Genomic DNA, 14,494 nt, shown 5'->3' with positions numbered 1-14,494 from the left:
ACAGGCAGAGTGGGGTTTGAGAGCAGCAGCTCATTTGCATTTAAGAAACAGAAGTGACAGGAACAGGAGGGTGTAAAGAATCAGAATCAGAAACTGCTTATTGTCATGCAGTTATGCAACGTGATAGGAATTTGCTTTCCGGCAAGGTGATTTAATGTGTGTCTGAGTAAACTCTTCATTACTGCATATAAGGGAAACCTTGGTGCTTCACGAGTATAAACCAGAAAAGGTTTGAAATTAAATTAAATGAAATAACATTTAGACAACTTTGGACAGGGTGCAGGAATGAGACAAGACAGTGCAAAGACAGACAGTGTAGAGACAGGACAGTGCAAAGACAAGACAGTGCAAAGACAGACAGTGCAGAGACAGGACAGTGCAAAGACAGGACAGTGCAAAGACAAGACAGTGAAAAGACAAGACGGTGCAAAGACAGGACAGTGCAAAGAGGACAGTGCAAAGGGCAAGTGTAGCTAGTGCAAATAAAAAGGATAAGCTACATAGAAGAAGAATGTACAAAAATTAGTGCAGTCAGTGTATATACAGCGAGTATGCAGAGTGTAATGTGCAGGTGAGTGTGTGTGAGTGTGGTGCATCCTAAACATACATTCAGGTCCTATACATAGATACATTCAAGTGGTCATGTGCTCATGTGCAAGTGACTATCGACAGTGTCTCTCAGCAGCAGTGGTGGAGTCTGTGGTGGAGTCTGTGGTGGGGCGGGGGGGTTGAAGAGGCTGATGGCCGTGGGGAAGAAGCTGCCTCTGTGGCGTGCAGACATGGTCTTGATGGATGGCAGCCTCCTGCCTGAGGAGGAGAGTGGCACCAAGAGATTATGGCCGGGGTGAGAGGCGTCGGACGTGATCTTCCTGGCCCGGCCTTCAGGGTCCTGGAGTTGTGCAGGACCAGGAGGGAGGGCAGGTTACAGCCGATCACCTTCTCGGCTGATCAGATGACGCGTTGCAGTTTGGCCCAGATGGTGATGGAGGAGGTGAGGATGGACTCATTGATGGAGGTGTAGAAGAGTACCATAATTTCCTTTGGCAGAACAAGGCGCTCAAAGACCTTCAGAGATCAGGGTGACGGGCCTGTAGTCATTTAGGCCTGTGATCATGGTTTTCTTGGGGACGGGGATGATGGTGGAGGTCTTGAAGCAGGCTGGAACATGGCATGTCTCTAGTGAGGTGTTGAAGATGTCAGTGAACACCGGGAAACAGCTGATCAGCACAGAACTTCAGCACGGAGGGGAGACAGATTCTGGTCCGGCCGCTTTCTGGGGGTTCTGTCTCCTGAACAGGCAGTTCACATCCTTTTCTAGGATGGTGAGGGGCTGTGCTGCAGTGGGATGGGGGGGGGGGGGGGGTGGGGGCAGCTGTGGGGAGGTCCGGGCTCTTGTTGGAATGGGGGTTTGGGCTGATGGGGCTGTTGGGTTCATGGGTCTGTTGGTTGGGGGTGGGGGGGGGGTGTTTGTCAAATAGAACACGGTGCCCCATCACGGCCCCTTCTCTCCCTTACTACTTAGCCTACTGCCTGCTGCAGAGGCATGCTAGAATTAAATGCTTAATCTAAGTGGTAGGCTATTTTCAGAAAAAATATATTGAAAGACCGTTTTGGGGGACCCCAGAGAAAGGAATAGGGGACCTTTAACAGAGTTATATGACCTATGTGTAAACTTTATGTAATAATAGCCTACAAAACGGCATTTCTTTATAAAGTAATGAAATGAATAGCTTGCACTCTTATGCTCCAATGTCGACTTTTACTAGGCAACGCTTTTCGCCTCTGCTTTTCGCCAGGTACTCTTACAAACAGGGGCACTGAAGTGTGTTTATAGGACAGTAGCCTAATAGTAGAAAGAATCATCATTTTTTCATTGCGGCCAGTATTCTCATGTCTTAATGTATGCTGTGTCGTGGTCATGTGAGGTAGTTAACCAATGGTAGCCCAAGTGGATCGGCTGTCTCCCCGCGCACCGATTGCAATTTCACACATCATTCTGTCCAACGAATATCTTCTTCCTGACGCCGTATTGAATATATATCGGCAGAAGTAGGCTAATGGTCTTTAATGTAGCCTTGCAGTTAGGATTATCAGTCGTTACACGCGGATATAACGAGCACAGGACCAGAAAATGTGCGTGCTGTAGCTACAGCTTGATTGTGGTTATGTAGGTTGGAGATTACTCGGAAGAGGGAAGTTTCCCCTCTAGGTCCTGATGCGAAGAGGACAATCTGGCAAGGTCCTTTGCGAGAAGTGAGTATTGGAGTAGAATAATTATCAGGGATTAACAATTCGATAAAGACTAATTCACTTTACCCTCTTTCTATGTTCAAATGCAAATGTGCATTGAATAGCCTTTGGTAGAGTAATTTAAGAAGCCTATTAGACTACAATTAAAAGACAGCTACAATGTGTCTTAAAATGAAGTCATGTAGCCACAGTGGCGGGATAGGCGTTCCGGGTGTTAAAGATTAAGTTGATTAAGCTTTAGGGGGGGCAGTCAACTGTGATGTCATGAGTCATCAACTGACACGGTTAAATGAAAAACCTGTTTTTCCTTAACAAAGCTAAAGCTTGTATCCTGGTGTCGTCTGGCTTGTCCATTCTCTGTGAGGGCTTTCATCAATGGAATCATAGGCCTGCTCCTTGCCCACCTGGCACGTCTGCCTGCTGCAGTTTGAGAACCTGTCTTCAACCGGGCTACTTGGAGAGAATTTGGTCTATTTGACATTTGAATTGAACTCTTGAACATCAATTACTGACTCACCAGAGTGAAGCCTTCTACAAGCCAATAGTCAAAGATTTAGTTGTTATGTTGCATGTTTATGCTATGCTAGTCATCACTGAGTCACACCTTTTAGATAACCGTAAAGGAAAGGTAAGATAGGACTATAATGATTATCCCTGCAATCTTAGATACATTGTTTCTAATCATGTCAGTCCTTTCTCCCTGTGGTCTAATTTTAGTCACCAGGCATGGTCATTGAGAGGCTTCACAGCTGGTTACATAATGTTTATTGAGTCTAGCAGTTTGGTGAATGGAAAGGAAACCCATGCGGAATTCAGCTCTGACATGCTGCACAAAGCCAGATAATGATGTTACATAAGGGGTGTTTTGCCTTATTTTGCTGGGCTCCAGAAATAGTCTGAGCTACAGATGAGCTGCCAGACTTGTCATCATGAGAGGATATATTGCCGAATGTGAGGACACAATATGCGACTTCATGTAAGATAACAGATTCTGCATATTGCTTTCCCGTGTAACACTACTCACTTGACTTGGATACAATGTTGTATGCTACTTTGTATCTTCTGTGACGTTCAAGAACAGTTCTTTATTTTATTTCCCATTTGACATGCGTGCCTTGAGGAACTCTGCCACCCTCAATCTCCACCAGGGTTCTAATCACTAGACTGACCCTGAATAGTTACTATTTCAAATCAAATCAAACTTTATTTGTATAGCGCATTTCATATACAGAGACAACACAATGCGCTTTACAGAGAGCAATGGGATGGTGGGCATAGGTATTACTGGTACTATTTGCCAGTTTGACGTTATCATTCAGGCTAGCTCATTTCATTCTATCATTTGTCTGTCTTGTTGTTCTAAACCTTGCCTATTGCAATGTAGCACATTGAATGTTGATTGTTAATAGTCACCCATTATTTAAGTCAGCGAGCATGTGCACAATGTCCACATGCTGTCTTTAGTGGTTCCTTTAGGGAAACGTGTCAGAGAGAGAACAGCGTGTTTCCACTTAATCTGACCTAATTTGCTGGGAAATTATAAAATAAGCAGATCATGCATCCAGTTAAGGATCTAATAGGCCAAACGCTTAGTAAGCCTATCTTGTTTCAGAGCAGATTATCATTATTACTAATATTCTGAAATAAAGCCTTAAAGATGACAGAAAATTATTATAGAGATAAATTAGTAGATTTTCTCTCTATAAAATAAAGCGCATGTTGACACCATGGCCATTGGCGAGTGCACTATCTAGAGAAATTAGTAATTGGCTGAATCGAGTAGGACAGGTAACGTCCTGTATCCTAACCAACAGAGACGGACTGCAGTGTGCATTGGGTGCATGAGAGACTCAAAGTACAGTGAACAGATGCTGAAAATACAGTGTTCACTTTTCTGCCTCATTCACTGGTCACATTGAAGAAGTAGAGCGAAGGCTCATGAAAGCAAAACAGACACAGTCATGGATGTCATTTATTGCCCTGTTGCAAATCAGCATCTTCCTCTGCTGAGGCCCTGTTTAATGTTGCATAACACCAAAAAGGCGGGTGCAAGGACAAATTAACCGTGAAGTACAAGATCCAGGAATACATTACATATCCCCGTCTCAGTCCGGAGTGCAGTAGATGAGACTGGATTTTAGTGAGACCGATTTAGCCTGATCCTAGGTTGTGGACATCAGGACATATTGATAACATGGGCCCTCTGGGAAGTAGGTAGGGTCTCGTGTTAAATCAGCCTTTTACCTTGAGAGATTGATTGATTGAGTGCTTGTGTTCGTGTCATGGGGATGGGAAGCTCGATGTTCAGCCTGTATCTCCGACTCCGTAGGTCTGATGCTGAGTGAGGCTAGTTGATGACTGTGATGGAGGAGGCTGCCAGCCAGCTGGAGAAGGACTATGTGCACACTGTGTATGAGAAGATCGCTCCGTATTTCAATGACAGACGCTACAAAGCCTGGCCCAAGGTGCGTCAGTTCCTGCTGGACCAGGAGCCTGGCAGCCTCATCGCAGACGTGGGTATGTGTTTGTCCTGCACATGAATGAATGAATGAATGAGACTTTTTATGGACATCACAATTACATTGGAACAGTCACAGTGGACAGACCAGATGCATTGCTTAAGTGTTTATAGCACAAGTGCTAATTTTCAACACCAGTCCATAGGAGGCTTTTCTAAAAGATAAAAAAAAAAAAAAAGCAGTACGAAACCAAACAGTATTCATACAAAATACAGAATTAAAATCACAAATCAGATTCTAACAATCACAGCACATAATTAACAGAGCGAGAAGTCCATGATCACAACAACAAAACCAGTCCGCGTCCACATATGTGAGCACTGCTGCTTTGATTATGCCTCCGCCAGGCGATAGCATTATGGTTTCGGGTTGTCCGTCCGTCTGTCCGTCCGTCCGATGTTTGTTAATGCAATATCTCGGGAATGCATTGACAGAATTTCTTCCCCTTTGGTACAAATGTTCACTGGCACTCACGGATGAACTGCTTAGATCGTGGGGGTCAAAGTTCAAGGTCACTGTGACCTCACAAAAAGGGTTTTTGGCCTGATGAACACAATATCTCAAGAAAGGCTTAAGGGAATTTGTTCATATTTGGGTAAAATGTCTTGTTGGACTCAAGGATTAACTGATTACATTGTGGGGGTCAAAGGGCAAGGGTCACTGACCTCACAAAATGTGTTTTTGGCCTGCTGAACATGATATCTCAAGAACGGCTTGACAGAATTTGCACATATTTGGCCAAAATGTCCAGTTGGACTTAATTAGATTAATTGGATTAGATTTTGGTATTCAAATGTCAAAGGTCAAGGTCACTACCTCTTTCCATAACCTGTAATTGTTGATGTTGTGCTGCTGCAATCCATTGTTGATTCTATGAAGCAATTTTTTTATGCAGCACTACATGCAGTACTGTATCTTGTTTGTCATTTAGCAATTATGGCCTTGCGTAAAGACCAGATTATATTAATATACAAAGATGTTCACCAACAGAATAGTCTGCTGTCTTTATTCAAGGCATATGTAGTGTTTATTTCTGTTCTTACTCCCTATTGCAGGCTGTGGTAATGGCAAATACCTCCACATCAATAGAGATGTTTTTAAGCTGGGGTGTGATGTGTGTCGCCCCCTGGTGGATGCTGCCTGGATCCAAGGGCACGAGGTGCAGTTATGTGACGGGCTTCGCTTGCCTTACAGAGATGGCTGCTTCGATGCTGTGCTCTCCATCGCAGGTACTTCACCATCATTCATGGAATCATTTAGCTAGTCATCCCATCTAGATATGCACAATATCTTAATGTTTTGAAATATGTAAGCCCAGCTACTGAGAAACAATTAAAATTACCAACCACCCATTGATAAAAGACGAGCAGTTCTTGGAAAAGTCCAGTTGGCCTATGTTGCCTTGGTAGCTGGGTCACCAGGGCAACGGCTATGTCCTTCGGAAGTAATTCATGGTTCTATTCAAACATAACCAGGCCAGGTCCAGCCTGGCTTATGTGCGTGGCTGGCTTGTTTCTGTTCATGACTGGTAGGACGGAAGCTAGTCATGCCACTGAAATAGCTGTGAATTGAAATGACATGAAATAATGTCTGCTAAATTAAGATAGGTCTTGTCACCTGGACACAGTTCCAATTCTACCAATGCTAATCCTGCACAATAAGAGTGGGATAGCCAGTTAGCTCATGAGGTCACAACAACTAGCAGCAGCTTCCATAACATTAATGGTAGCGGTCAGTGGCTAAAGCAGTTACACTGATGATTCCTGTAACGTTAGCTATTTTGCTGCATTTGGTTCAACTTCTGTTTCTGGACAAAGGTAAGGGATAAACCCAGATAACACAAGGCTAGCGGACCTACAGCAGGTCCCCGATGGACGAGTTGGCGGACCTCCGGCGGAATATAACACAAGGCTAACGACCTACAGCGGGTCCCCGATAGACGAGCTGGCGGACCTCCGGCCGAATCCACTGGCGTGTGCCTGGCCATTTGCACATTGAATGGCAAGCGGACCTCTGGCGTATTACTAGCGTCAGGGACAGCGGTCCGCTAGTAATCCGAAATGCTCCCGCTATTGCTCCACCATTCCACCGGTAGTTTGTCTATATCCTAGGCCCATTGGCCCTAGGCTTATGGATTTCTATTGCTAAATTAACTTACTCTGAAAATTTTTTGGGTAACCCTTCCTTTCATAGTCCCCCAATTACTAAACATTTACCTGGTAAATACATTAAATTATAGCCTAATATATAATGGGTAATTACTGAGATATCTATACTGTAGGTATAATTTCAAAACAGGAGTATTTCAAATGTTCAATTACTGCACATAAATTCAATAATTGACATAGCACCACCAGGTAACCATATTTTTACATAGCTTCTATAGCATCCAGTGACAAAAAAAAATCTTCCCCACCGGGGCTTGAACCCCTGACCTTCCGCATAGAAGTCAGGCGCTTTATCCACTACACTACCAAGGATCTGGAAAGTGCATTGTGTCATAGTGTATTTATTTTAGTGTGCTGGGACTACTGCCTCTTGTGGTGGCAACATAGAACTGCAGGTCAACAACGGGACGGAGGGAAAGAGGGAAGGAGGGAGGGAGAGAGTGACAACCAGACAAATGCTATCTATGGTACGCTGGCTTACAGACACGCACAAAAACAGTCTCTATTTACAGGCACGACGTTAGCAGGAAACAGCTCCCATAATTTCTTTGTCTGTTTGTCCTCAATATCCATTTGTAAATGTGTCCTGAATTGGCACTGGTGATTCAGAGAGAGCTGTTGAACAAAGAACACACAGTATAATACGAAACTATCAGCTGAAATACCTGCAACTGTCATAAGAACGTCGAACCTGACCATCTGTTCCTTTCTCCAACCTCCCAGTCATTCATCATCTGTCCACCAAAGAGCGGCGTATTCGAGCAATAAAGGAGATGGCGCGCACCTTACGAGCTGGGGGTCACATCATGATCTACGTGTGGGCCATGGAGCAGAAGCGGCGCAAGTTTGAGAAGCAGGACATCTTTGTCCCCTGGAACCCCAACCCTCCCTCGTCCCTGAGGGAGCACCCCGCCCCCAGGACGAGGGCTGTGGCCCAGAGCATGAGCGACGCCACGGACGCCAGCGACAAGCACAGGAAGGTGAAAAGCACATCGTCCATGGCGGATGAGGAGGACCCGGCCCGTGGCGGCCGGCAGAGCGGCCAGAAGCTCTGGTTCTTCTCCAGGTCCCTGGACTCTGTCTTTGACTTCGGCAGCCTGACCATCTCGCGCTCGTCTTCCCGAGAACTGGGCGCCTTGTCGCCCGCCGCGGGCCAGGAGAGCGACGGGAGCAAGGCCGGCCGGAGAGGCAGAGGAGGACGCCTCATCAAGCAGGTCTCCAGCTTCTTCTTCTCCTCCTCCAGGAACAGCTCCGAGGAGGATGTTTTTGACTCGGTTACAGACTTGCACAGGGGACAGAGGGACGCCGGCGTCGGCGCGTCCTCCTCCTCCTCCTCCACCACCGCCGCTCCAGACAAACAGAGGGCCTTAGTCCAGGAGTGTGGCTCCGAGGCTCTGCCTGATCTGGTCTCCTACCAGAGGGAGCCTCCGACGGAGCCGGGGAAGGGAGAACCGGACGGAAGCTCACAGGAAGAACGGTGCCGTCGGCAGAAAAGCACACAGAGCGCCACGGAGGGCGAGGTGCGGGCGAGTGCCGCCTCCTGTCTGCGGTACTACCACGTGTTCAGGGAGGGGGAGCTGGCAGAGCTGATCGAGAAGCATGTTGACGAGCTCCACGTCCTGCACGCCTGCTTCGACCACGCCAACTGGTGCGTGGTGGCAGAGAAAGTTCAGGTCTGGAAAATATGACTTGGTTTTAGCAGAGTATGAATATGAATTTTAACAGTTTGAATATAACTTTGTTTTAACAGTGTATGAATGACTTGGTTTTAGCAAGTTTTATGTTAATTTTTACTGTAAATGTTCTTGCTCCAATTTTTTTTTAATTGACAATGACAATTTTTTATTATATTAAATGTATTTTATTTCCCGTGTGTTTTAAGAGGGTTACTGTGTTTACTGAATATACTGTGTTTCGAAAGCACCTAACAAGCGGTATCAAGAGAATCAGTGGATTGACTCCCATATGAAAAATGATAAGGATCATCATACCGTCCTGCTATATGTCCTTAACTCCAGAGCTGCTATAAATTAATTATCAATAGTCATAAGGTCTCTGCCAAGGAGTCAGGAGTAGTGTATCATTCCATATGCATACTGTGTAGGTAAAGAGGAACTTGAAAGGTGGCTATTCTTGTCTACGAGCCCACAACAATATTGCAATTCGGACTGAAATAATGGTGAGAATGGTGATGTCATGCCCACCCTATGTCTGTGTACAGTATGTCTTAGTATTGCACATGTTCCTCAGCACTAGTTGGCACAAGAGGGAAAAACGGTGTTGCAGCAATTACACATCTGTACCATTCCACCCGTACATCTCGGTATGACTTTCTATGAAACGCCTGTATAATGCACAATGAATGAATGAGGCAAGGATGAGGAGTGAGTTGTTTGGAACACCTTGCAGTTCTTACTGAACACTGGGGATATGTGGCACTGTGAATTAATGGTCAGGTGTTTTGCTGTATGAGTGTAACCTACATTTCCGCTCAATGATAACTTGTGATTTGTGGTTGGTGTTTTTGTCTTGTCCGATGCTGAATGCACTGAAACACATTGCTGCTTTCTGGATGTCAGTGACCCACACACACACAGTGCACATGAAGGCCTCTTAAACTTGAAAGCATCTGTAGAGATAAGAAGGGCGCACAAGCCTTAGTACAAAATGTCTGGATGAACTGTTAGCTCATCTGTGTGAATCTCATTGGTGTTCCTTAGTGTTATTTTGGTGACCATTTAATTGGTGACATTTTATTGATGCTTCTCTTAAATAAATTATTTTAGATCATGACTTGAGATTTTTCTTTTATGGGGCTAAGTATAATCTGTATTGCTATATGTATACAGCACTGTATGCAGTCTTTTTAGAATCAGAATTCATTTATTGCCATGCAGTTTTCCAACATACTACACAATTGCTTAGGCAGGGCAATGGTGGAGACAACAGCGAGGTCTTGGTCCTGATGGACCGCAGCCTCCTGCCGGAGGGGAGTGGAATGAAGAAATTGTAGCCGGGGTGAGAGGGGTCGGCCGCAATCTTCCTGGCCCGCTTCAGGGTCCTGGAGTCACGCAGGGCCTGGAGGGAAGGCAGGTTGCAGCCAATCACCTTCTCAGCAGAGTGGATGATGCGTTGCAGTTTGTCCTTGTCTTTGGCTGAAGCGGCGGAGTACCAGGTGGTGATGGAGGTGAGGATGAACTTGATGGAGGTGTAGAAGAGTACCATCATTGTCTTTGGTAGGCCGAATTTCTTCAGCTGCCTCAGGAAGTACCTCTGCTGTGCCTTCTTCACAAAGGAGCAGAAGGAGCCAGGAGTGGCGACCAGGGAGCCATGTGGGGAAATGGGGGGTAGGTTCTTCTGAAGTCTGCAACCATCTCCACTATCATAAGACCATCTCCACTATCATAAGAGCGTTGAGCTCCAGGTTATTTTGGCCGCACCAGGACAGCAGCTGATCGATCTCCCACCTGTAGGCATACTCGTCTCCCTCAGAGATGAGTCCTATGACGGTGGTATCGTCCGCAAACTTCAGGAGCTTGACAGCCAGGTGGTTGGAGGCGCAGCTGTTTGTTTTCAATTACTGTGTGAAGCACAACAGTAATGCAACTGTGTATACCAGTCGAGATGACTAAACTTTAAATGTTATTGAGACGTTAATAGGTCCAAGTTTGATATAGCATTCATCAAGTCTTTATTAATTAAAATAGGGTTGCCATTAACTGTGTATGATAATCATGATAGTTGCAATTATGAAGCATTTTCTTGATACTGCTACAGTAAGTAAGTGTCCAACAAACACATCACTATGAGAAGACATTCTCAGCCAAACACAAAACCATTGTACCATATTCCTCCATAATTGCTTGGCATCATTTTACACAACTACTGTAGCACAGGTACTATTGAACTGTACAGTATTTATTTTCCGTATGGTTGATCCTTCCATGGGTCATCTCGAGTTGACAAACTCAACCTGAGGCTACATTCCAAGCTCTCTCCATACCTGGAAGGCAAGGCAAGTTTATTTGTATAGCACAGTTCAGCAACAAGGCAATTCAAAGTGCTTTACATGAGACATTAAGCATCAAGACAACGCGCCAGAAACACATAAAAGGTCATATAAAACGAAATGTAAAAAAAAGGACATTAAAACAAAAAATTAAGACAAGACTGATCAGTAGATTGTAGCTTGATTGGACAGATGATCTGAATCAGGTGTGTACGTGGGAGAGTGGAGCAGGTGGAATGGAGAGCCTAATTGGAAGCAGGAAGCGCCGTCCCATGGGACCTTATTATAGGACAATGCAAATCATGTCTTGATCCTGTTTGAATTGTGCCATGATTATACACGTTTGTCAATTTAAAGCATAGTTTTGAAGTCAAGAAAGTCACAGTTTGTGGTTAATCCAGAGCGAATGTAAAATAATTAAAAGAGGTGAAAATCACTATTAGTCCAGCCATGTTGAGAGCTGCAGGAATGCGAAAGGAGAGTTAATCAGTTCTGTAAGAGCTGGCATGGGGGATCGGCTTTACAAGGTTTTGGTGAGTGTCAAACGAGTGTAATGTCAGCTAGCTAATATTAGCTAACTTGCAAGTTAACAGAGATAGTAACATTTATGTTTTAAATCGACACGTGTATGGTCATGGCCCAATTCAAATCATTAAGAAATGATTTGCCTCGCCGTCGACTACTGTTCATATTTTTCTGATTTAAGGTTCCATTTGGGTTTCGCGTCCTGCTTCCGCTTGGGCTGTCTCTGGCTGGGATTAAAGAAAGGTTTGGGAGCCACTGCCACAGAGGGCCTCACCTGTGTTGCTGCTCTGTGGACGATGGAGTGTCTGAGAGACAGTTTGTCAATGTCTCTTAAGTAGCCTCCTCCTATCACCGTGGCAACAGGGACAGCTTTGCCCACCACCGTCTTCATCACGTACAGGTCTCTCTGATACAGCCCTGCGAGAGAACAATGTCACTAGACAAGACAGGTGACTAGAGGGACACCAGAAGCCAGAGTTTGTCCCTCACCCTGGTCTGTCAGACAGAGCTTTCCCAGCTCGTCGTCCAAATGGGGGTCCACACCAGCGTCATACAGGACCAGGTCTGGACGGAACTTGTCCAGCAGCCACGGTAGGTGGGCCTCAACTGTGCGAACATACCATCAATAATGGTGGTGGTTATTTCCAGTGCAGAAGCCTCATACCTTATTAACTTATATATGTGATGGGTTTCCTATGGATGAGGTTTCAAACTCAGTGTTGGAGAGGACAGGGGCGTTTGATGGCTTGCCTGTAGAGAGGTACTCCTTATCCTCTATCCCGTCATCCAAACTGACATCCAGGTCACTCTGCTGTTTACGTACAGGGAAGTTCTTCCCACAATGCACTGAGAATGTGAAGACGTCCGGCTCCTCTTTGAATATGAAAGCAGTGCCATCGCCCTGTCGTATTCACAAGACTCCGGTTTTAGCAATCTAATCAAATCAGAGTTTATTTGTATTGCACATTTCATACACAGAGGTAACACAATGCGCTTTACGGAGGGGGGAGGGGCATAGGTCCCATCCCTACATATTCCAGAGGGAAGCAAAAAACTGTTTCACCCAGGGGCAAGAAAAGTGAGCTCTAAAAATTCTTCCCTGACCTCTCTCAACGAGACGATCGAGCAAGCTCTCGAGCAATACCAACAGAACAACACAGTTGAAACAGTCAGAGATGTACCGTAACAGTTTTAACTGTTAAAACAGTACCTGGTGTACATCTAGATCGACGATGAGAATCTTTCTCCTAGATGTGGCGTCAGCCATCAGGCTCTTCGCTGCTACTGCCAAGTCGTTGAGGAGGCAGAACCCCGAGCCGAAGCTGGGGTAGGCATGGTGGGTTCCCCCGGCCGTGCTACACGCAAGTCCTCTCTGCAAGGCGAGCTCCGCCGCTAGCACGGTGCCGCCTAGAGCACAAGAAAAGATACAGTTACCGTTTCTATCCTGACAGTCCAACTGATATAATAATGAAAGCTGCCATATACCCGTTTCATATCTGCAGCGTCGTACTATGCCCTCACTCCAGGGAAAGCCGGTCCTCCTCTGCTCCTTCTCGTCGATTTTTCCATTTATGAAGTTGTTCAAGTATTCGTCGGTGTGCACACAGCTCAGCAGTTTCTGGGAGGCTATTTCAGGAACCAACACCTTTGGAACAAAACACATTGGTGAAGTTTAATGATGTTCATTATTACCAACTGCGACCGAATGACTCACCTGCTTGTCTGTGATCACGTGATCCTTTAATAGAAAGTCCAGCACCCTCGGGAACTTCCCCATTGGAAATCTATGGTTGAGAGGGAGGTCACACACATACTTGCTGTGGTGAACTATTGGAAGACCTCTGGAGTCATGGCTTATCTAGAAGACATGCATTATTTATCAAAAGGTGATAGTAAAAAGACATTTAATTCACCTGTGAATTAAATGGAAACACATTTCAACCAATGGGAACTCTTACTTGTTGAGAATGAAAACATCTCCAGACGGTGACATCACTGCTTTTCAAATACAACTCGTGTTGCGCCCAGTCCCTGCACTTTAGAAAATGCCTGTGAAATAGGACTGGTTTCATAAAATGTATCATTTTTCTGCGAATGACTGTAAACCTTCTAACACAAAAAAAGCACAAGATGGGTCGCTAGCTAAATATCCACATATGTTTTAAATCCCTGATTTAAATCCCTGATTTAAATAAGATTAGGCTACTTTAGGCGATCTTCATTACTGAATGTATGGTCCCGGCATTGGGTAATTCGTTCGTTTGTTAATAGCCTAGCCTGCTATGAGTAGTAGTTCTATTAATACATGGTAGCTGCATACTTTTCCAAGTGGAGCCTCTTCTCCGCTGCTCTCCACTCGGTACCGAGGATCTCTATTGCCACCCTCTGTTCTGGAGTGTGAATAATATTGCATTGGAAGGCAGTGGGTGCAAACGACTGAGCGATGATGGGGATTTTCTTCCCAAAACATTTGTGAATTATTAAATCCATTAAACGCGAATTAATAGGTGATCTCTGGTGAAGGTAAGGACAGACCTTTTTGAGGTATAGAGAAAGGGACTGGAGCAATGGGAAGAATGAAATGAAAGTCTAGGATGGAGCAAATAGCCTAGCATTCATTTTATCACACTTCATCACACTTTAAGTAGCTCAACAAAACATTCTCATAAAAATAGTAATACCATTTTATTTGAATAACAGTGAAATTAAGACCGAACTGTGTTGTGGTAATTAAATAATAATTGCATACAACTGTATTATATATTACTGTAGACCTATGCCTATACAAATGCAAAATCGTACCGACCTATCGTAAAAAGTTTCCTATTTGAACCTTATTGAGGGGTTCCTCGAAGCACCTCAATAAGTTACTCAGATAACCGTTTCTTCTTAGAGTCTGTATTATTATTATTATTATTATTAAATGTCTCTTGGGCTATCCTTACATTGTGAAAAGACACTGAGTATTTTATCATTCATGACTACGTGATTGTTCATGTTTTACAAGGCTGGCTTCATGAACA

The 14,494-nt window shown here is 44.8% G+C and overlaps 2 protein-coding genes across 2 annotated transcripts; one reads left to right on the top strand and one right to left on the bottom strand.

The window, feature by feature from the left end:
• Window positions 1-4,604: 4,604 nt before the first annotated feature.
• Window positions 4,605-8,625, top strand: trmt9b (tRNA methyltransferase 9B; the record flags this gene model as incomplete). Its single annotated transcript, XM_084449011.1, has 3 exons — window positions 4,605-4,767; window positions 5,825-5,998; window positions 7,661-8,625. 3 exons carry the CDS (start codon window positions 4,605-4,607, stop codon window positions 8,623-8,625), a joined length of 1,302 nt encoding a protein of 433 aa, XP_084305137.1.
• Window positions 8,626-10,072: 1,447 nt separating this feature from the next.
• hdac12 (histone deacetylase 12) lies at window positions 10,073-13,559 on the bottom strand. The gene is made up of 8 exons (XM_084438148.1): window positions 13,430-13,559; window positions 13,186-13,329; window positions 12,957-13,116; window positions 12,682-12,878; window positions 12,222-12,372; window positions 11,961-12,077; window positions 11,746-11,888; window positions 10,073-10,940 (listed from the first exon to the last, which is right to left on the bottom strand). Exons 1-8 carry the CDS (start codon window positions 13,553-13,555, stop codon window positions 10,917-10,919), a joined length of 1,062 nt encoding a protein of 353 aa, XP_084294274.1. The 5' UTR covers window positions 13,556-13,559; the 3' UTR covers window positions 10,073-10,916.
• Window positions 13,560-14,494: the final 935 nt, after the last annotated feature.

This window comes from Borostomias antarcticus, assembly GCF_949987555.1.
Source record: "Borostomias antarcticus genome assembly, chromosome: 1".
In the NCBI taxonomy this organism is placed as follows: domain Eukaryota; kingdom Metazoa; phylum Chordata; class Actinopteri; order Stomiiformes; family Stomiidae; genus Borostomias; species Borostomias antarcticus.
The sequence above is the reverse complement of the archived record's forward strand: the minus strand, read 5'-3'. Positions and strand labels throughout refer to the sequence as shown.

Excerpts from the sequence above, each read along its gene's own strand:
- hdac12 (XM_084438148.1), bottom strand. The coding sequence starts at position 13,555 with ATGATACATTTTATGAAACCAGTCCTATTTCACAGGCATTTTCTAAAG. Across the intron at positions 12,879-12,956 it reads ACGCTGCAGATATGAAACGG|GCGGCACCGTGCTAGCGGCG; the intron begins GTATATGGCAGC and ends CTTGTGCTCTAG. Across the intron at positions 10,941-11,745 it reads TCCACAGAGCAGCAACACAG|GTATGGAGAGAGCTTGGAAT; the intron begins GTGAGGCCCTCT and ends CTTGCCTTCCAG.